We start from the raw sequence: 22,616 nt of genomic DNA on the forward strand, positions 1-22,616 counted from the left end.
GAGAGTGGGAAAATTCATGGCAGATGCAATTTAATGTGGATAAATGTGAGGTTATCCACTTTGGTTGCAAGAACAGGAAAAGAGATTATTATCTGAACAGTGTCTGATTTGGAAAAGGGGAGGTGCAACGAGACCTGGGTGTCACTGTACACCAGTCATTGAAGGTGGGCATGCAGGTACAGCAGGCGGTGAAAAAGGTAAATGGTATGTTGGCATTCATAGCAAAAGGATTTGAGTACATGAGCAGGGAGGTTCTACTGCAGTTGTACAAGGCCTTGGTGAGACCGCACCTGGAGTATTGTGTACAGTTTTGGTGCCCTAATCTGAAGAAAGACATTCTTGCCAGAGAGGGAGTGCAAAGAAGGTTCACCAGATTGACTCCTGGGATGGCAGGATTTTCAGTTGAACAAAGACTGGATCGACTAGGGTTATACTCACTGGAATTTAGAAGATTGAGGGGGGATCTTATTGAAACAAATAAAATTCTAAAGGAATTGGACAGGCTAGATGCAGGAAGTTTGTTTCCGATGTTGGGGAAGTCCAGAACGAGGGGTCACAGTTTAAGGATAAAGGGGAAGCCTTTTAGGACCGAGATGAGGAAAAACTTCTTCACACAGAGTGGTGAATCTGTGGAATTCTCTGCCACAGGAAACAGTTGAGGCCGGATCATTGGCTATATTTAAGAGGAAGTTAGATATGGCCCTTGTGGCTAAAGGGATCAGGTGGTATGGAGAGAAAGCAGGTACAAGGTTCTGAGTTGGATGATCAGCCATGATCATACTGAATGGTGGTGCAGGCTCGAAGGGCCGAATGGCCTACTCCTGCACATATTTTCTGTGTTTCTATGTTTCAATGTAATTTAACAACTCCAACACCTCCTCCCCTTTAAAATCATCGTGCTCTAGAACATTAACCTCACTCATATTGTCCTCACCATCATCAAGTTCCCTCTCATTGGTGAATACCGTAGAGAAGTATTCATTGAGGACCTCGCTCAGTTCCATAGCCTCCGGGCACATCTTCCCACCTTTATCTCTAATTGGTCCTACCTTCACACCTATAATCCTTTTGTTCTTCACATAATTGAAGAATGCCTTGGGGTTTTCCTTTTCCCTACTCACCAAGGCCCCTTCTTGCTCTTCTCAGCCCCTTCTTAAGCTCCTTTCTTGTTGTCCTATATTCCTCAATAGACCCATCTGATCCTTGCTTCCTAAACCTCATGTATGCTGCCTTCTTCCACCCGACTAGATTTTCCACCTCAATTGTCACCCATGGTTCCTTCAACCCAACATTCTTTATCTTCCTCAACGAGACAAATTTATCCCTAACATCGTGCAAGAGATCCCTAAACATTGACCATGTGTCCATAGTACATTTCCCTGCAAAAACATCATCCCAATTTACACCTGCAAGTTCTAACCTTATAGCCTCATAATTTGCTCTTCCCCAATTAAAAATTTTCCTGTCCTCTCTGATTCTATCCTTTTCCATGATAATGCTAAAGGTCAGGGAGTGGTGATCACTGTCCCCCAGATGCTCACAAACTGAGAGATCTGTGACCTGTCCCGATTTGTTACCTAATACTAGATCTAGTATCGCATTCCCCCCAGTCAGTATGTCACTATACTGTGACAGGAATCCATCCTGGACATACTTAACAAACTCTGCCCCATGTAAACCATTGGAACTAATCAGGTGCCAATCAATATTAGGGGTTAAAGTCACCCATGATAACAACCCTGTTATTTTCACACCTTTCCAAAATCTGCCTCCCAATCTGCTCCTCGGTATCTCTGCTGCTACCAGGGGGCCTATAGAATACTCCCAATAGAGTAACTTCTCCCTTCCTGTTCCTGACTTCCATCCATATTGACTCAGAAGAGGATCCTGCTAGATTACCCACCCTTTCTGTAGCTGTAATAGTATCCCTGACCAGTAATGCCAAGCATCCTCTGTTTCACCCCCCTCCCCCCCCACAAGCCTTTTAAAACACTGAAATCCAGGAATATTGAGAATCCATTCCTGCCCTGGTGCCAGCCAAGTCTCTGTAACGGCCACTACATCATAATTCCATATATGTATCCAAGCTCTCAGTTCATCACCTTTGTTCGTGATGCTTCTTGCTTTGAAGTACATGCACTTTAGCCCTTCTACCTTACTACCTTTACACCCTTTATTCTGCTTCTCTTCTCTTTCCTCAAAGCCTCTTTACATGTTAGATCTGGCTTTACTCCATGCACTATACTTGCAGTTCTTGCATGACCTTTATCCTCCTCCAACTCACTATCTGTTCTAACACTCTGGTTCCCTTCCCCCTGCAAATCTAGTTTAAACCCCATGGAGCAGCAAACCTTCCCGCAAGAATATTAGTCCCCCTCCAATTCAGGTGCAACCCATCCCATCGGAACAGGTCTCACCTTCCCTGGAACAAGGCCCGATTGTCCAGAAACATGAAGCCCTCCCTCCTGCACTAACTCCTGCATTATCTTCCTATTTCTAGCCTCACTAGCTCGTGGCATGGGTTGGGATCCTGAGTTTGCAACCCTGGAGGTCCTGTTCTTCAACTTTGTACCTAACTCCCTTAACTCTTTTTGCAGGACCTCCTCCTTCTTCCTATCCATGTCATTAGTCCCTACGTGGACCACGACACCTGGCTGCTCACCCTCTCTCCTGAGAATACCGAGAACTCGATCTGAGATATCGCGGACCCTGGTACCAGGGAGGCAACAGACCATCCAGGACTCTCGATCTCTCCCACAGAACCTCTTATTTATCCCCCTAACTATCAAATCCCCTATTACTACTGCTCTCCGTTTTCCCCTCCTTCTCTTCTGAGCTGAGGGTCCAGTCTCAGTGCCAGAGACACAACCACTGCAACTTTTGCCCGGTAGGTCGTCCCCACCAACAGTATCCAAAATTGTGTATTATCGTTGATGGGAACGGCCACAGGGGTGCTCTGCTGTTCCTGTCTATTCCCTTTCCCTCTCCTGTCAGTCACCCAGCTAGCTGTCTCCTGACTCTTAGGAGTGACTTTCTCCCTGAAACTCCTGTCTATTTCTGCCTCTGCCTCCTGAATGATCTGAAGTTCATCCAGCTCCAGCTCCCCAACTTGGTTTGTCAAGAGCTGCAGCTGGATGCATATTTTACAGCTGGAGTCATCAGGGACAATTGTGATGTCCCTGACATCCCACGTACTGAAAACGGAGCACTCGACTGCCCTAACTGCTGCCTCCATTCCCTACTTCTAAGTTATTTAAATTAAAGGAGCTTACCCGGCCTTACCTCACTGGGAGCAAGCTCATCCTCAGCCTCCACTCGCCAAAGTCTCTCGAGCCAAAGACTTCCTACTCTGTCTCCCACTACTCCGTTGCCCACTCCGTTAATCTGCTCTCTTTTCAAACTCTCCCGCTGTTCTCACAGGCCGACCTTCATGCACTTGAGCAGTCGTGCCCCTGGAACCTCTGCCTCTGTCTCTGGACCCTGCAGAGACCTGTATTTCCTTTACTTTACTTTATTGCCACCAAACAATTAATACTAGAGCGTACAATTATCACAGCGATATCTGATTCTGCACTTCACGCTCTCTGAAGTACAAGTTGAAGTAAACATAACAAAAATTTAAATTATAACTCATAATTTTAAATTTTAAATGATAAATTTTGAGCATCTTCCCAGAGTGTAGTCACTCCTGATGCATTTCTTCCTCCAGGAATCGGGCTGAAGGTCTCTTTTCTCAGCTGTGTTATGTTATGACGCCAAACCTTCAGGACAATACGCGGTTCCCAGTGGCGAGTACCAGCTGTGTTTCTCTGTTAAAGCTGCCTGCCTATCACTGGAATCAGGAAATCCCTACCTCCAGGTACTGTGACTTGACAGGGAAGGAGTGAAATGCTTGAACAGCGAAGCTGTACTACACCAAGGTGATGATTTTGGGTTCCATGTCACCTTGTGATAAGAGATTTCAACATATTTCTGCAGATATACTGTGGAGACATTCTAACTGGTTGTATCACTGTCTGGTATGAAGGACCATTGCAAAGGATTGGGAAAAGCTGCAGAGGGTTGCAATCTCAGCCAGCTCAATCATGGGCACCAGACTCCTGAGCATTGGGGACACCTTCAAAAAGTGACGATTCAACAAAGGAGACATCCGTCATTAAGGACCCCCATTACCCAGGACTGGCACCGTCAATGAAAACTTTTTAGCAACACCTTCTTCCCTTCAGCCATCAGCTTTCTGAATGGACGGTGAACCAACTCGTGAACACTGTCATAATATTTGCTTTGCTCTCTTTGTGCACTATTTATTTAACTTGTTGATAGATTTTATATTCTATGAATAAATGATGCACAGACACAAGTTCCTTACTGTAATTTATAGTTTTGTTATGTACTTCACTGCACTGCTACCACAAAACAACATATGCCAATGATATTAAACCTGATAAGAGGTCTCACGACGATTGTCTGCTGCCAACTGGACTGACTCCCATTTTCCGGGAATTATCTCTTGGGCTGAGAGTCCTCAGATCCGGTCTTACAAAATTATGGGCTGCTTCTCGAAAATGCCTTGTACAGCCTGTCCCTGTGTTCCCTGACTGTTCACTGTTGTCTCCCCCATCTATGGCCTGGATATGGCTATTCAGTACGTGGGTGGAGTGTGCTGGTGGAAGCAGTCCTGTGCAACAGAATTTTAATTTTATATTCACCTGTGGTCTCGTGGGCCCCTCCCTTTCGTAGCCTGGATGAATATGTACTCCATGTACGAGGAGGTGTCTCTCAATACAAGTACTCTGTCTTTGCCTGGACTTAGTTTCTGAACAATGGGTGGCCAGGTCAGAAGGGGGTAAGACCTCCATAATTTTCTTCATGAGCAAGATGGCCTTTTCCAGTGCAGACAGTAACCCATAGAAACGTCCTTCTGAACCCACAGCCTGCCCAACATCCGAGGATATATCTGTTCGTGGATGTTAAATGAAAAGAATTCAGCATTGTCTGCTGGAGACTTTCAAGGAGCAGTGGGCTCCACAAAGGCTGGGTCCATCCTGGGCATAGGACAAATGCTTTAATCAAGCTTTGCTTAAAATAAGTGGGGAGAATATTGGGTACAGAATAAACCCCTCTCTCCAGTGATCTGTTAAACACTGCCAAGACACAAATTAGATCCAGAGTAAAGTTCTTCTTTTCTGTCCCACCGCACATTCTCAGTACAAGGTTAGAAACTCCCTTTACACTGTCCCATCTAATGCTGCTAAGATATGGGCTCAATACAGACTGAAGCTTTCTCTGCAGGGGAACAACAGCCTCAGAATAACCTGGATTCTTTACTCTGACACTTACCATATGTGTTCAGTTTGCAGATGTCCCTCAGCCTGATCTCTGCCGTTTCATTACTGATGGGGTTCCTGGCCTCACATTTGTACACAGCGTCCTCGACCTCTGCAGTGTGAGAAACCTCTAGCGTATTTCCGAGTACCCGGATGTGCTGCGTGCTGTCATTTACCGAAGCTTCTCCATTCCTCCACCACGTGAAGCTGGTGTGGTCACCGGAGGTCATGGTACAGGTCAAGGTGAAGTTGCAGATCACAGTGGTCTGAACTGTGATGTTTGCTCCTGACACAAGCTCTGAGGTTGAGGCAGAGAGATGCAAGATGAGTAAAGGAGATCTTTGTGAACACTTCAATCACCAACTTCGCCATCCCATCCTGAATGGTCCCAAGTGAACATAAAGCTAATCCCAGCTCATATCCCCCCACCCATTTAACCCTTCACTCATCTTCAGTCCATTCAGTTGCTGCTAGAAGAAGTTTCCACATGTGCTGTTCCCTCTTTCCAAAAAATTGCCCAGGGTCATCCACAAACACTCTGTTATGTCTTGTTTATGGCTCTGTATGCTGGGAATTCTCTCAGTTCCATGTCTTTTGTCACTCCTGGAAGCGGTCCTGAATCTGGTGCAAGAGCAGTAACCATGGGACTGTGACGGGCACAGAGCTAGACTGGAACCGTGTGCAGTGTTCCAGAGTAATTCAGCCTTCACTCAAGGGCAGCACTCCGAGTACAGCTGCAGCTTTGCAGTGCCAGAGACCGAGGTTCAATCCTGATCTTGGCTGGTGTCCGTGTGGAATTTGTATGTTCTCTATGTTTCGGCTTTGGTTTCTCTGGGAGCTTCGGTTTCCTTCACAAATTAAAGTCAGTAGGGTAGGTAAGCTAATTAGTCATTGGGCAGACATTGCCACAGGTCTGTATGCAAGCAGTAGGTCTGGGGCAAGTTAATGAGAATGTGGGAGGAATTAAAAAATGGAATTAGTGTAGGATTAGTGTGAATGGGTAGATGGTCAGCATGGATCATGGGCGAAAGGGGCTTCTCCTGTTCCATGTGGCTAAAGGGGCTTCTTCCATTCTGTAGGGCTAAAGGGGCTTCTCCTGTTCCGTAGGGCTAATGGTGTCATATGGAGGGCATTGGGAGTGGACCCAAAAGCAAGTCACAGACACTGAACTACCAGGAACAGGACTAGGTAGTCCAAGATGCTAGCAAGGGAAGTGAGGAAGAAAGGTTGCTGGACATGACAAAGGCCCCAGAATAGACAAGGATTCCAGGCCTGGGCTAGGACTTGACTAGGATATCGGAACCAGGACATGGAACCGTGAACTAGGAGCCTGGGCTTGGACTCCGAGCCAGAGATTGGACAAGGACTCAGAACCTGGGTCTTGACTTGGGCTCGGACTCCATAACCAGGTGAGGGCAAGACGTGGCTACAGGACAAGGAGAGGCACAGGACATGATGTGAGACTCCTGGACAGGACAAGGGAACCCCAGCGCAGGACGAGGGAATCCCAGAACCGGGCTGGTCAAGGTTGTCCTGGGCTGGGCAAGGCACATCAACAAGACAGGAACACGGAGCCTTGGTCAAGGGAGAACAGAAGTGCAGAAGAGAGCCGAGGGAAAGACAGGAACATGGAACACCGAGGTGGGACCCCTCCTTGGATGCAGAATGTAGGGCCAGGACTCATTGCACAGAACGCTAAACACGATGAGACAGTTCCCAATGCTAGGCAGCGGAAAAACGGGTGGAGCTACCTAGCCAAGGCGTGGACACGGACAGACATTTCCAAACAGGACGAGGCTCCAGACACAGGCAAGGCAAAGGAAGGCTCCAGGCAGAGGCGAGGCGAGGCTCCAGGCGGGGCGAGGTGAGGCAGGACTCCAGGCAGAGGCAAGGTGAGGCAGGGCTCCAGGCACAGGCAAGGTGAGGCCCTACAGGCAGGGTTTCGGAGGGAAGGAAAGGAACAGTCCAGCCTCAAGGTAACGACAAAGATGGCCTGACTTACCCAACGGAGATAAGGACCGGAGACCAGGAGGGACAGATCCCACCATAGGGTAACAGCAAGGACAGCCTGACTTACTCCACGGAGGCAAGGACAGGATACCGACAGGACAAACCCACACAGAGGCAAAGACATGATACTGACAAGACAAAATAACCCCTCCCCCCCAGCCTTGAACCTATGACCACTTCTATTCCCAGCCCCAAGACGAGAATCAGGTGCCTACAATTAAGCCCAAATGAGACAAGGGAACGCCGGAAGACCCGGACTGGACAGTAAGCTGGAACGCAGACTTTGCGGACCGGACCATGACAAAAGGGGCTTTTCCCATTCCGTGTGGCGAAAGGGGCTTTTCCTGTTCCATGTGGCTAAAGGGGCTTTTCATGTTCACTGTGGCTAAAGGGGCTTTCCTGTTCTGTGTGGGTAAAGGGGCTTCTCCTGTTCCGTTGGTAAAGGGGCTTCCCCTGTTCTGTGTGGGTAAAGGGGCTTCCCCTGTTCTGTGTGGATAAAGGGGCTTTTCCTGTTCCGTGTGGATAAAGGGGCTTTTCCTGTTCTATGTGGATAAAGCGGCTTTTCCTGTTCCGTGTGGATAAAGGGGCTTTTCCTGTTCCGTGTGGATAAAGGGGCTTTTCCTGTTCCGTGTGGATAAAGGGGCTTTTCCTGTTCCGTATGGATAAAGGGGCTTTTCCTGTTCTATGTGGATAAAGCGGCTTGTCCTGTTCCGTGTGGATAAAGGGGCTTTTCCTGTTCCGTGTGGATAAAGGGGCTTTTCCTGTTCAGTATATCTCAAGGGATCTTGTCCCCATTTGCCTGGGTTAGACCACACAGGGAGCACCATGCACCACCTTATTACCTATCTCCCTGATTCAGACCTCATTGTGAGAAGCATACTCAATTCCAGTCCCTGTCTTCCTTGCTTAGGCCACCCACAGTATGTACTCACAGTTTTGGTCTCTCTTGGTCAGACCACACTCAGATCAGAAAATACTTCATAAAGCAGAAAACGGACATTCAGCCAATCCCAGCTGTGTCAGTTGGGATGGATCTTTCTCACACTGTTCTCTCTAAGCTGTGAGGGTGCACGGCCAGGCAGTGGCTGAAATACTCCCACACTCGTAACCGATGTTGCTGTGTTAACTGAAATTGGATGCAGCTAGAGAAAGATTACAGAATGTGAAAGATTTTCTTTGTTGTACTCTCTTCATTATAGACAATAGACAATAGGTGCAGGAGTAGACCATTCGGCCCTTCGAGCCAGCACCGCCATTCAGTATGATCATGGCTGATCATACACAATCAGTACCCCTTTCCTGCCTTCTCCCCATATCCCTTGACTCCACTATCTTTAAGAGCTCTATCTCACTCTTTCTTGAAAGCATCCAGAGAATTGGCCTCCACTGCCTTCTGAGGCAGAGCAGTCCACAGACCCACAACTCTCTGGGTGAAAAAGTTTTTCCTCAACTCCAATCTAAATGGCCTACCCCTTATTCTTAAACTGTGGCCTCTGGTTCTGGACTCCCCCAACATCAGGAACATGTTTCCTACCTCTAGCATGTCCAATCACTCAATAATCTTATATGTTTCAATCAGATCCCCTCTCATCCTTCTAAGTTCTAGTGCATACAAGCCCAGTCGCTCCAATCTTTCAACATATTACAGTCCTGCCAACCTGGGAATTAATTTTGTGAACCTACTCCCTCAATAGCAAGAATGTCCTTCCTCAAATTTGGAGTCAAAAACTGCACACAATACTGCAGGTGTGGTCTTCCCAGGGCCCTGTATAACTGCAGAGGGATCTCTTTGCTCCTATACTCAACTCCCCTTGTGTTGAAGGCCAACATGCAACTAGCTTTCTTCACTGCCTGCTGTATCTGCCTGCTTACTTTCAGTGACTGATAAAAAAGGACACCTAGATCTCATTGTACTTCCCCTTTTCCTAACTTGACACCATTCAGATAGTAATCTGCCTTCCAGTTCATGCCACCAAATTGTATAACCTTACATTTATACACATTGAACTGTATCTGCCATGCATCTGCCCACTCACCCAACCTGTCCAAGTCATCCTGCATTCTCCTAACATCCTCCTCACATTACACACTGCCACCCAGCATTGTGTCATCTGCATATCTGCTGATGTTACTTTTGATCCCTTCATCTAAATCATTAATGTATATAGTAAGTAGCTGCAGTCCCAACACTGAGCATTGCGGTACCCCACTAGTCACTGCCTGCCATTCTGAAAGGGATCCGTTTATCCCTACTCTTTGTTTCCTATCTACCAATCAATTCTCTATCCATGTCAGTGCCCTAATCCCAATAACATGTGCTCTAGTTTTGCCCACAAATCTCCTATGTGGGACCTTCTCAAAAGCTTTCTGACAGTCCAAGTACTCTACATCCACTGGCTCTCCCTTGTCCATTTTCATAGTTACATCCTCAAAAATTTCCAGAAGATTAGTCATGCATGATTTCCCCTTCGTAAATCCAAGATGACTCGGACTGATCCTGTTACTGCTATCCAAATGTGCCATTATTTTATCTTTTATAATTGTCTCCAGCATCTTCTTCTTCACTGATGTCAGGCTAACTGGTCTATAATTCCCTGTTTTCTCTCTCCCTCCTTTCTTAAAAATTAGGAAACATTCCAATTCTCAGGAAGTGATCCTGAATCTATAGAGCATTGGAAAATGACTACCAATGCGTCCACGATATCCAGAGCCACCTCTTTAAGTACCCTGGGATGCAGACCATCAGGCCCTGGAGGTTTATTAGCCTTCAGTCCCATCAGTCTACCCAACAGCATTTTCTGCCTAATGTGAATTTCCTTCAATTCCTCCATTACCCTCGGTCCTCTGGCTACTATTGTATCTGGGAGATTGTTTATGTCTTCCCTAGTGAAGACAGATCCAAAGTCCCTGTTCAACTCATTTGCCATTTCCTTGTTCCCCATAATAAATTCACCCATTTCTGCTTTCAAGGGCCCAACTTTGGTCTTAACTAATTTTATTATCCTCCTTTATATTCTTGGCTAGCTTACCTTCATACCTCATCTTTTCTCCCAGTATTACCTTTTTAGTTAACTGCTGTTACTCTTCAAAAGTTTCCCAATCCTCTGACATACCACTCATGTTTGCAATGTTATACTTCTGTTTTATTTTTATATTGTCCTTGATTTCCCTTGTCAGCTACGGTCCACCCTACTCCCATTAGAATCTTTCTTCCTCTTTGGAATGAACTGATAATGTACCTTCTGAACTATTCCCAGAAATACCTGCCATTGTTGTTCCACTGTCATCCCTGCAAGGGTATCCTTCCTGTCAACTTTGGCCAGCTCCTCCCTCATGGCTCCATTGTCCCCTTTGTTCAACTCTAATACTGGCACTTCCGATAGTCCCTACTCCCTCTCAAATTGCAGATTAAAGCTTATCATATTATGGTCACTACTTCCTAATGGCTCATTTAGCTCGTCCCTTATCAAATCTGGTTCATTACACAATACTAAATCCAGAATTGCCTTCAAATATATCCTTCAATTCATAAAATCAGAAGTATGTGATTTTTCAATTTTCTGAATATTCATAGTATGCACATTGCAGAAAAATTTAAAGTGCTGCGATGTTTCCAGGCCATTTAAAACATTCCTGTTCAGAACAATGGTTGGACCGCACAGTTGTAAAAAATGTTTGAGTGAATGTTGATATCCAGCCTGATCTCAGCTTCCTACCGTGGCTCCATCCCTGTAGGTGACAGTGTTTTAATTCACCTGTGTCCCATTTGAATGGAGAATGGAGCTGAGGTGTAGTGGGGCTGAGGCAGTGCAGGGCTAGGGGAGATTAGGCTACTGGGCAAGTGCCTCTGGGGAAATGCACCAGGGTAGGGTGTGCACAGTACATTGAGCGAGGTGGGGGTCACTTTATCAGGTACACTCGTACACTCTGCTCGTTCATGTAAATGTCTAATCAGACAATCCTGTGACTACAGAAAGTTGTAAACACAGCCATCATGGGCACAAGCCTCCCCAACAATGAGGACACCTTCAAAAGTGGCGTCTGCCATTAAGTACCCCACCACCCAGCACATTCCCTTTTCTCATTGCTTCATCAGGGAGGAGGTACAGGAGCCTGAAGTCACACACTCGATATTTCAGGAAAAGCTTCTTCTCCACCACCATCAGATTTCTAAATGGACAATGAACCCATGCGCTCTGTCTCGCTAGTTTGCTCTCGTTTTCCACTGTTCGTTGAATTTTATATATATTCTTTATTGTTAATTATAGTTTTCTTATCATGTACTGCTGCCACAAAACAACAAATGTTATGATGTATGCCAGTGATATTGAACCTGATTCTGATTCTTTTCTAATTGTTCATGTTTGTACCACACACCTCCCCGTGTGCTGTTTCTACAGGCTCGGGGCCACAGGGTCACCCTGCACGGCCACTGGCCTCATCTCCAGGGATGCAGTGGGTGTGTTGCCCCAGCCCTGCACTGTCGTAGCCCCACTACACTGGGATCCTGAGCCCAAATCTGGACACATGCAGACAGTGGGAACACGCAGGATCTGCCCTCACACATTCACCCAGACCCCTCCACAGGTTTTACTCACCGTACACCTTAAGTTGGATACGCTCTCTGCGTTCATCTCCTGAATCTCCTGCTGTGACGATGACCTCATATTCATCAGCATCCTCTTTCCTCAGATCATGGATTTCCAGGCTGAAGTTTCCGGAATGAAGAGTTATTCGGTTGTTGTAACTGCTATTAAAGTATTTAATTGATCCTTCTGAGTATTGTGCTATCATTGTTCTGGGTGATGACTTTATCCACTCAACCTCGTAAACGTCCTGTCTGACTGGGATCGAAGGAAACAAGGAAACCGAGTGTCCCAGGACTCCATTCACAATGGCAGGGGAAGCTCCAGTCCTGGCTGAGGAGACAAGAGGAGGCAGTCAGAATGTGAGCTCAGCGACTGGAGGAGGAATCAGAGCTTGCAGGATCACAGACACGGGGCAGGCCATGTGGCCCATTGTCTGGCTACTGGCCCATGAGTGATCTGCCCCACAGTTCCTCCATCACACAGTGAGCTCATGGGGGGAACAGAGTGAAGATTCTCTGCAGCCAGGCCTGAGAAATGAAGTCAGGGACGCAGAGAGATGGCAAAGGAACTCGGTCAAGTGAATGGTATCGGTGGAGAAGGTAAAAACATTTGGGGAGTTTGAACAAAAAAGGAATCGAGCAACACTCTTACAGTTCAGGCCAGTGGAGTTCACAGTTCAACTCTGGCATCCTGTGTAAGCAAGTTTGTCCGTTCTTACCGTGAGTGTGTGTGTCTCCTCCCACTGTCCAAAGACATACCTGTTAGCAGGTCAATTGCTCATTGTAAATTGTCCTTTGGTTAAACTCGGGATAACTAGTTGGGTAGCTCGTCTGGCCGTAAGGACCTGTTCCAAGCCATATCTCTAAGCCAATAAATAAATTATATTGGTAAATGGGAGGGTGTGAGCCATGTGGAGGAAGAGATTTCTAAAAATGATGAAAGACATTAACGAAGAGGTGGAGAATCGAATACGAGAGCCTGAGGTTGGTATCTTTGAAATAGAGATGGACATTAGAAATGGTTTAAAGCAGGGATGAGGTTGCCCATTTCATGTCAGTCGTAATGTAGGCCTGGGTACAATTAATGAAATTAAATACATACACAAAGTGGTCATTCAGTAATCTGTAATTTTAACAGGGAAAATTACGAACATCTCATTTCTGTACTGTATAAAAGGAGGAACTTTTTACTGCTCATTCGGAGTCCAGGACATCCTGATTGTTAGATGGACTCCCCATGATGTATTTTGTAAATAAAGTGGGTATGATCATAGTCTTCTTGGAGTCTACATTTATTTGTCTGTTCAAGATGGTTGGTTTAGGCAACAGTAGGAATTAAAAGTACTAGAAAGACTGTAGACACGGGAAATCCAAATCAACACAGACAAAATGCTGGATGGACTCGTCAGCTCAGGCAGCATCTGTGCAAGTTAATAAATAGTCAATGTTTTGGGCCAAGACACTGTTTCAGGACTGAGAGGGAAGGAGGAAAATTCCAGAATAAAAAAATATGAGGGGAGGGGAAAGAGGAGAACTGGAAGGTGATAGGTGAAGCCAGATGGTTGTGGAAGGTCAAGTGCTGGAGAAGAAAGAATCTGACAGGGAAGGAGAGTGGACCAATGGAGAAAGGGGAAGAGAAGGTGACCCAGGGGAAGTAATGGGATGGTGACCAAAGGTCAGACTGGGGAATGGGGGAGAGCAAATTGCTTACCAGAAAGAGAAATCAATATTCATGCTGTCAGGTTGGAGGGTACCCAGACGGAATACAAGGTGTTGCTCCTCCACCCTGAGGGTGGCCTCATCTTGGCAGAAGAGGAAGCCATGTATCAACAAGTCCAAACAGGGATGGGAATCGGATTAAAATGTTTGGGCTCAGGGAAGTCCCACTTGTGGCTACTGTGCAGAGGTGCTCAATGGAGGGGTCTCCCAATATACGATGGGTCTCACCAATGTCGAGCAGACCGGCCTAATGGTAGGGTCCATTGAACCCCAGCTCTAGAGACTGTTGAGTGTCAAATCCCAGATATCAGCAGTTTCTGAAATACTCAAACCACCCCATCTAACACCAACAATCATTCCACGGTCACATTTCTTCCCCATTCTGCTGTTTGGTCTGAACAACAACTGAACCACTTGACCATGTCTGCATGCTTTTAAGCATTGAGTTGCTGCCTCCTGATTGGCTGATCAGATATTTGCATGAGTGATCTGGTGTACAGGTTCACACAATAACGTAGCCACATTAAAGAGCGTGCACGTGGAAATAGTGGGAAACACTACTAAATATGACTTGCCCAGAATTTCAGAACTCTTTCAGAAAGGTTCTATACAGAATGTTCATCAACTAAGTCAGACTGCCTGGAACTGCAGATAATTCTGTGTATCTGAGAAACAAAAGTGAATAAACCTTTACAACTTTAATTTATGGAGTATTGTAGGGACATTGTTTCTGTCCCAGACTATCCACAGTCATATCAGTGTGAAGTTCTTTAAAGACATTGTTCACGCCCCAGACTATATCCAGTCATATCTGTGACCGAGATGAGGACACCAAACTTAATATTTTCAATTTTGCCAATGATGACAAATGAATTAAGATTTAGAGTTGTATTGTGAGTGCAAAGGCGTATTAAGACGATAGACAGGTTGTGTGGGTGAACAAGAGCATGACAGATTGAGTACAATGCTGAAAAACATGAAGTTATCCTCGATAGAAAAGACTAAATTACTAAGTTTAGGAAATGTTTTTCAAAGGAAATGGATCCCCTTTGTACATATCATGGGGAATCAATGTTCAGATACAGGAAGCACTTTGGAAGGCATAATCACAAAAAATTCTGCAGAGCTAGAAATTAGAGTGTGGAGGGTGATGAGGAAGGGTAAGAGTCACTCCGGCATTGGAACTGAGGATTGAACTGTTATGGACGTGAAGGTTACCACACCAAACCTTGCCCTCAAAGGCAACAGAGAATCTTTCTGCAGACGTCACCATTTCTCTCCATCCTTAAGGACAGCAGAAATGCAGTGAATGTCTGACAGGACATCTCCCACTGGGTTTGGGAGATGAAGCCACCTGGCTCCTGAGTTGACAAGGAGGACTAACCATACAGCTGTTACACTAGAAGTCAAGTCATGTTAATTCTATTTCTAGTCTGGTATCTATCGTGTCTATTCAAAGTATTCACACTCACCCTTCTCCCCCCAGAAATTTTCATGCTTTATTGTTTTACAACATTGATTCACAGTGTTTTAATTTGGCTTTTTTGACACTGATTGACAGAAAAAGACTTTCATTTCAAAGTGAAAACATATCTCTACAAAGTGATCTAAATTTATTACAGATATAAAACACAAAATAATTGATTGCATAATTACTCATGTCCCTTCAAATCACTATTTAGTAGATGCACATTTGGCAGCAATTCCAGCCTTGAGTCTGTGTGGATAGGTCTCTATCAGCTTGGCACATCTGGACACTACAATTTTTCCCCATTCTTCTCTACAAAACTGCTCAAGCTGTCAGATTGCAAGGGTATTGTGAGTGAACAGACCATTCCAAGTCCAGCCACAAATTCTAACTTGTTTGAGGTTTGGGCTCTGATTTGGCCACTCAAGGACACTAACTTTGTTGTTTTTAAGCCATTCCCTGCGGTTCTGGCAGACTGCATCAGGTTTTCCTCCAGGATATCCTTGTGTTATGCTGGTTTCATTTTACCCCCTACCTTCACAGGCCTTCCAGAGTCTCTTGTAGTGAAGCATCCCCACAGCTTGATGCAGCCACCATCGTGCCTCATGTTAGGGATGGTGTGTCTTTGATTATGTTTGGTGTTTGGCTTATGCCAAATATAACATTCAGTCTGATGGCCAAAAAGCTCAATTTTGGTATTGTCAGATCGTAGAACCTTCTTCCAGTTGACTTCAGAATCTCCCACATGCCTTCTGGAAAATTCTAACTGAGATTTCAGGTGAGGTTTTTTTTCCAACGGTGGCTTTCTCTTTGCCACACTTCCATAAAGCTGCAACTGTTGAAACACCCAGGCAACAGTTGTATGCAAACTCTCTCCCATTTCCACCACTGATGTTTGTAACTCCTCCAGAGTTGTCATAGGTCTCTTGGTGGACTCCCTCACTGGTCCCCTTCTTGCACGGTCACTCAGTTTTTGAGGACGGTCTGCTCCAGGCGGATTTATAGCTGTACCATATTCTTTCCATTTCTTGATAATTGTCTTAACTGTACTCCAAGGGATATTCAGTGACGTGGGAATTTTCTTTACCCATCTCCGGACTTGTGCTTTTCAATAACCTTTTCTTGGAGTTGCTTGAAGGGTTCTTTTGTCTTCATGTTGCAGTTTTCACCAGGATACTGACTCACCAACAGTTGAACCTTCCAGATACATTTGTATTTTTCCCACAATGAATTGAAACACCTTGACTACACACAGGTGATGCATATTTAACTAATTACGTGACTTCTCAATCCAATTGGCTGCACCCATGATGATTTAGTGTGTCATATTAAAGGGGGTGGGGTGAATATTTATACAATCAATTATTATGTGTTTTATGTTGTAATTAATTCAGATCATTCTGTAGAGATCTGTTTTCACTTGGACAAAAAAGTGTATTTTTCCTTTGATCAGTGTCAATAAAGCCAAATTAAATTCTCTGTGATTCAATGTTGTAAAAGAATAAAACATGAAAACTTCCAAGGGAGTGAATACTTTTTACAGGTATCTGGTTAGCTCTGACTGGATCGTTGGGACAATTGCCCCAGCTCACCATGTGCCAGGGTGGTGTACTGTTACACAGGGTGAATATTTGTGCTCCAGGTCTGAGCTGTTAGAGGCAGCTGCTCTGATAATTGTTCCTGATAGCAGGGCTTCAACCCTGGAGGAAGCAGGTTTTAACTGTACTGACAAGGAGAGGGACCATTCCAGTCCCTAGCACGGCCAAGTATTACAGCAAAACTGTGGGAGCTGATTGACTCCCTCAACTTAATGGACATCTGGAATGCACTCCAGTCCTTCACCCAGAGGTCTAGGGGAGGAGACTCAAGTCAACCATCTGAACTTTTTGCAAGTCTGCATCTCTCCTGGTGGACTCCATGTATCTGGTACCATGCGACGGTATGAGCAGAGGTCCTCACTGTGGATACGGGTGGCTCCACATTCCTGCACCTTAACAACTGACTGATAGAGGACGAGCAATTCCAGCAGAGATCCCCATCTTGAGGGAAGACTCACAGAAGCACGTGATGGGATTGACCAAGATGCAGGGCTCACAAATCAGGTTGAGAGAGATGTGCTCAACTTTGAACCCAGTCTGAGCTCTGCTTCGATTTGTCAAGGACCCGGCACTGCAGAAAGCAGACAAAGACAAGTAGGGTGGCTTGAAGGCAAGAATGCAGGATCACAGATCCGGAGCCGACATCACTCACTCTTCCACTCACTGGGCAATCGCAGCGTCACCGGTCCAAAGGGAACTGCTGGCTTGGTCTGCTCTCTTTGTGGAGGTGGGGAGTCGGAATGGGAGTGGAACTCCGCTCTCTTTATGAGGAGTCAGAATGGGGTGGGGAGTCAGAATGGGAGTGGAACTCTGCTTTCTTTATCGGGGGTTGTAATGGGGGTGGGGCTCTGCTCCCTTTATGGGGATTCGGAATTGGGGTAGGGCTCTCCTCTCATTGGTTTCGTTGTGGGAAGATTCGGAGGGTTGTTCACTTCCTTTCAACAGCTCAAGGTGCAAACCCAGGAGTGTGACAGACTGACCATGAAGTTCCTGTTGTGGGATCTCCACTTGTGAGTCCCGGTGATGGGAAGATGTTCTTCCTGTGGTGCAAGGCAGTCATCATCCTGCTGTCTGAAAGGAGTCATTACCAATTTTAACAATCTCATTGTGTGGCTCCCTCCGTAACGCAGATCAGGGAATTGTTGTCCAGCTGTCCAATAGCCTGATTTCCCACTCACCTGGCTTCACCTATCAGTTTCTAGCTTGTACTCCTTCGCTTCCCTCCACCAAATCACTCTGACGTCTTCCCCCTTTCTGTCCAGTCCTGATGACCAAGATCTCAGTTGGACAGCAACCTGTTCACTGTTTACTGTCTAAATGTTCACTGTTTACTGTTTACCTGTACACTGTTTACTGTTTACCTGTTCACTGTTTACTGTTTAAATGTTCACTGTTTACTGTTTATCTGTTCACTGTTCAGTGTTTACTGTTTAAACGTTCACAGCACAGGATCAAAGTAAGCTGGTCAGGTGGTTAACAAGCTCCCTAACAACTGAGGCCTTTACCAGAATTATTGTGCTCAGTTCTGGTCACCGACAGTACGGTGCAAAACTCTTTGGCACCCAAGATTTTTATATGATTTTAAATGGTTTGGCTCCACACAGCCCTGATTTCAACATCATGGAGACTGTCTGGGCTTACCTGGAGAGACAGAAGCAAGCGAGACACCAGAGTCTGGGGGAGAACTGTGGCAAGTTCTCCAAGATACTTGGAACAACTAACCAGCCAATTTTCTTGTAAAACTGCACAACAGGGCAACTCAGAGAAATGATGGAGTTTTAAAGGCAAAGGGTGGTCACAATAAATATTAATTTGATTTAGCTTTTCACTGTTTACTGCTCTGCATAGTAAAGTTTTGATATCTAGAAATATTTCATTTCAATATTTTTAAAGTATCTGTTCTTTACAGATTTTTTTTACGTGTGCCTAAGACTTTTGCACAGTACTGTACCTTCAGGAACAATATCAATAAGACTGAAAGGATACAGGGACAAATCACAAAGACTTTGCCAGGACTGAAGACATGAGTTATAGGAAAAGATCTAACAGGTTAGGACATTGTTTTCCTGGATTGCAGGAGGATGAGGGGAGGTTTGTTACAAAATTATGAGGACTATCGAGTAAACACAATCAGGCTTTTTCAAGTGAGTTGGGTGGGTGGAACTAGAGTTCATGGGTTAAGAGTGAAAGGTGAACATTGGGGGAGCTTCTTCACTCAGTGGGTGGTGAGGGTGTGGAACGGGCTGCCACAGGAAGTGGTGGATGTGTGTTCAATTTCAAAATTTAAGAGAAATTTGGGTAAGTACATGACTGGGAGGAGTATGGAGGGCTGTGGTCTGAGTTTTGGTTTAATGGACTAGCCAGAATCACAGGTTAGCATGTTCTGGATGGGCTGAATGGTCTGTTTCTAGGCTGAGGTGTTCCATGAGATTATGACTCTCTGAAATCCAAATAGACCAATTAAAACATCCTGAAAAAATGTGATATCCCCTCCCTCTCTCTTTGGGAGGGAGCTGTCTCCCTCGTTTCTCAACACTGTAGGGATGGACAGGGAAGCAGGGGCTGGAGGCAAAGAGTTGGTGGGTCTGAGTGCCTCGAGCTTCTATGAAAGGCGAGGAGCATGTCAGGATGTGGTAAACACGGCATCAAACGGTGACTGGACAGGAAATGGTTCGATGGTCACAGCAAGAGGACAGTAATACGTGCAGCAGAAAGAGGAATGTTATTTACCGTTCAAACAATAATATGAGAGAGGGAGGGAGACAGGGAAAGACAGAAGGACTTGCATAAAGCAACTGATAGATGTGTTGAAGGAAGAAAAGAAATAATGAAAGAGTTAAATGAGACCAAAAGAAAGACAAGGACATTGAGGGTGAAAGTGTGTCGGTAGACGGAGGTATAGAGAGAGAGACTAGGTGAGGGAGACTGAGATCAAGGAAGTTCAACAGAAGTTGAGGAAGGCAAAGTCTGATGGTGAAAATTAGGAACTGAACATGCTCCAATATCGTGTGTGAATCAGCAGATTGGGACGTGACCGTGATAAACAGCATTTTCACACACTGAAAACCTGCACACATCGAACTGTTCTGTAACCAGAGCTGAAACATTAAAATCTGACCTTACCCAGAAAGATGGCAAATACAAAAGCAGAGTTCAGGCAGAGAACCCTTTTCAAGCAATTCCACATCCTCAAGCTTGACTGGTGAGCTTGATGGCCGGGAGATTGTTCCAGAAGGAAGTAAGACCAGGAACAGATATATTATAATGAAGTGAGATGCACGTAATTGACAAAAACATCATACTGGCCCTCCCAGTTCCTTTCGCTTACTCAAGTTTTCCACTTTCCTGTTTTGAATATGTAGCACTTTCCTCACCAACAACAAATTCTACTTTGCTTTCAAGCATACTGACAAGGATGATTCCACTCTGCTTTGGAAAACCATTCACTATCAGCTCTCAGCAACAGACCTCATTTCCGTGGGACATTTCCCCTTCGAGTGCTGGTTCATAGCCATTCCCAGCCTATTTCTAGCTTCTGTTCAAGAAAAGACTGGACAGTCCAGGTGGATCAATTGTTTCAGCTGCCCAAGCCTTACTGGACTCTCCAGGTAGATCAATTGTTTCAGCTGCCCAAGCCTTACTGGACTCTCCAGGTAGATCAATTGTTTCAGCTGCCCGAGACTTACTGGACTCTCCAGGTAGATCAATTGTTTCAGCTGCCCAAGCCTTACTGGACTCTCCAGGTGGATCAATTGTTTCAGCTGCCCGAGACTTACTGGACTCTCCAGGTGGATCAATTGTTTCAGCTGCCCGAGACTTACTGGACTCTCCAGGTGGATCAATTGTTTCAGCTGCCCGAGACTTACTGGACTCTCCAGGTGGATCAATTGTTTCAGCTGCCCGAGACTTACTGGACTCTCCAGGTGGATCAATTGTTTCAGCTGCCCGAGACTTACTGGACTCTCCAGGTAGATCAATTGTTTCAGCTGCCCGAGCCTTACTGGACTCTCCAGGTGGATCAATTGTTTCAGCTGCCCGAGACTTACTGGACTCTCCAGGTGGATCAATTGTTTCAGCTGCCCGAGCCTTACTGGACTCTCCAGGTGGATCAATTGTTTCAGCTGCCCGAGACTTACTGGACTCTCCAGGTGGATCAATTGTTTCAGCTGCCCGAGACTTACTGGACTCTCCAGGTGGATCAATTGTTTCAGCTGCCCAAACCTTACTGGACTCTCCAGGTAGATCAATTGTTTCAGCTGTCTGAGCCTCACTGGACAGTCCAGGTTGATCAATCATTTCATGTGCTCTCGCCTCACTGGACTATCCAGGTGGATTTGTTGTTTCAGCTGCCCGAGACTTACTGGACTCTCCAGGTGGATCAATTGTTTCAGCTGCCCAAACCTTACTGGACTCTCCAGGTAGATCAATTGTTTCAGCTGTCTGAGCCTCACTGGACCGTCCAGGTGGATCAATTCTTTCCAGCATGCAGGCCAGAAGAAACTACAGTCTAACCAAGCAAAGGGGAAGCAGAAAAACCAGTTCTGTTTGTTTCTCCCCATTTTGTGAACTCTGAACTGATTCTTGACTCTGGGACAATCTGGTCAGAGCTATAAACCTGAGACCATTCTCAGAGGAGTAGCTGTTATGTAAAATACCATACCTACCAAAGAAGCAATCTGTCATCTCATTAGACTCTGTCTGGGTTCCCTCATTTAACAGGTTTGAACGAGTAAAGGCACAAATACACAAGGATGGGGAGGCCAGAAACATGAAACACTATTGGTTGTAGTCCTCTACAACGACCAGTAAGAAAGTGACTCAGGTAGGTCAGGTGACCTTGAGCCAATGGGATGGAGATCCAATGATTCATCTGATGAGGAACAATATAAGAATCAGGAGCTCCAAATACGGAGGGGGGGAGGGGGGGAGGGGGGGGTGATAACTCTCCAGCAACCGGAGACAAACCTTTGCGGATAAGGAGGACCCCATGGACACGTGGAGATCGGGACCGTGAGGAATGCCTGGCCAGTGTAGACTCCTTTCCCGGATAATACCTTTCCTCTTCATTGACTGTTCATGGAGGGTCAGGGATTCTAGTAGGAAGCACACAGGTAGATAGTTTGTGAACACACTTGCTTGTCTGTTGAAACAATAAAAGTTATTTATTAGTGTAAAGGGGGATTCTTCTTTTTTCTTTGTTACTGTGTATGTAATCAAAATGGCTTCTTTGTTTTGTTAAAAGCAGGAATGCTTCTTTGTTGCGAGAGAGTGCTGGAAGCTTGTTTGGGTTAAAATTTACTGATAACGAGAATTGTATTCCTTTGTAAACCAATTGGGATTAATGTTGTTCTTTCTTCTGAGTCTGTAAGCTATTGTTGGCCGGCTTTTGGGGAGATCGGCGCGAGGGGGTGAGAGAGAGGATGCGATGCTGTAAGCCGGGCGAGGAATGGACCCCAAGCGGGTTTCTGAGGCCAGGAGGTACTCCGAGGAGAGGGGATGAAGATAGATGTGCTTGGTTGACCACTTCGGATGGTCCTAAGCTGCGAGTTGAGGAGTTCGGAGGGGATCGAATGGTGGCCAGAAGACTTCAGTAATTGAGCTCCAATGGTTGTGCACGAAGTGGTTTGGACTTTGATAAGTTTGGCGCCTTTTCTTTATTTTTTTCTTCATATATACTGTATTGTTATTAATCACTTAGTTATAGTAACCTTTATAAATTGTACTCATTTAATCACATATGGTGTACTGTCTGTTTTTGGGCGAGGCGGGGACATCACACAGCATCCACACCAGCTGATTACCCAGTTTGGCGGAGCCGAAGGCTGCTCCCCCTAGACGAGAACAAGCTGAGCGAGCCTGAGGCGACCCAGGGGGTTACATTGTGGGGGCTCGTCCGGGATTGATTT

The 22,616-nt window shown here is 45.7% G+C and overlaps 1 protein-coding gene across 3 annotated transcripts in view; it reads right to left on the minus strand.

Moving 5' to 3' along the window:
- The window catches only part of LOC132395726 (SLAM family member 5-like), a 42,301-nt gene extending 22,354 nt beyond the window's left edge, over window positions 1-19,947 (minus strand). For all 3 annotated transcript variants that reach the window (XR_009512729.1, XM_059972681.1, XM_059972680.1), the window contains exons 1-3: window positions 19,834-19,947; window positions 11,936-12,256; window positions 5,341-5,625 (exon numbers count right to left, since the gene is read on the minus strand). Coding sequence is in view for 2 of the 3 variants with exons in the window: in XM_059972681.1 (XP_059828664.1) it covers window positions 5,341-5,625; window positions 11,936-12,256; window positions 19,834-19,897 (670 nt within the window). In the remaining variant the exon portion in view is untranslated. The remainder of the gene's footprint in view (window positions 1-5,340; window positions 5,626-11,935; window positions 12,257-19,833) is intronic.
- Between the last annotated feature and the right edge of the window lie 2,669 nt (window positions 19,948-22,616).

This window comes from Hypanus sabinus, chromosome 6 (assembly GCF_030144855.1).
Source record: "Hypanus sabinus isolate sHypSab1 chromosome 6, sHypSab1.hap1, whole genome shotgun sequence".
NCBI lineage: Eukaryota > Metazoa > Chordata > Chondrichthyes > Myliobatiformes > Dasyatidae > Hypanus > Hypanus sabinus.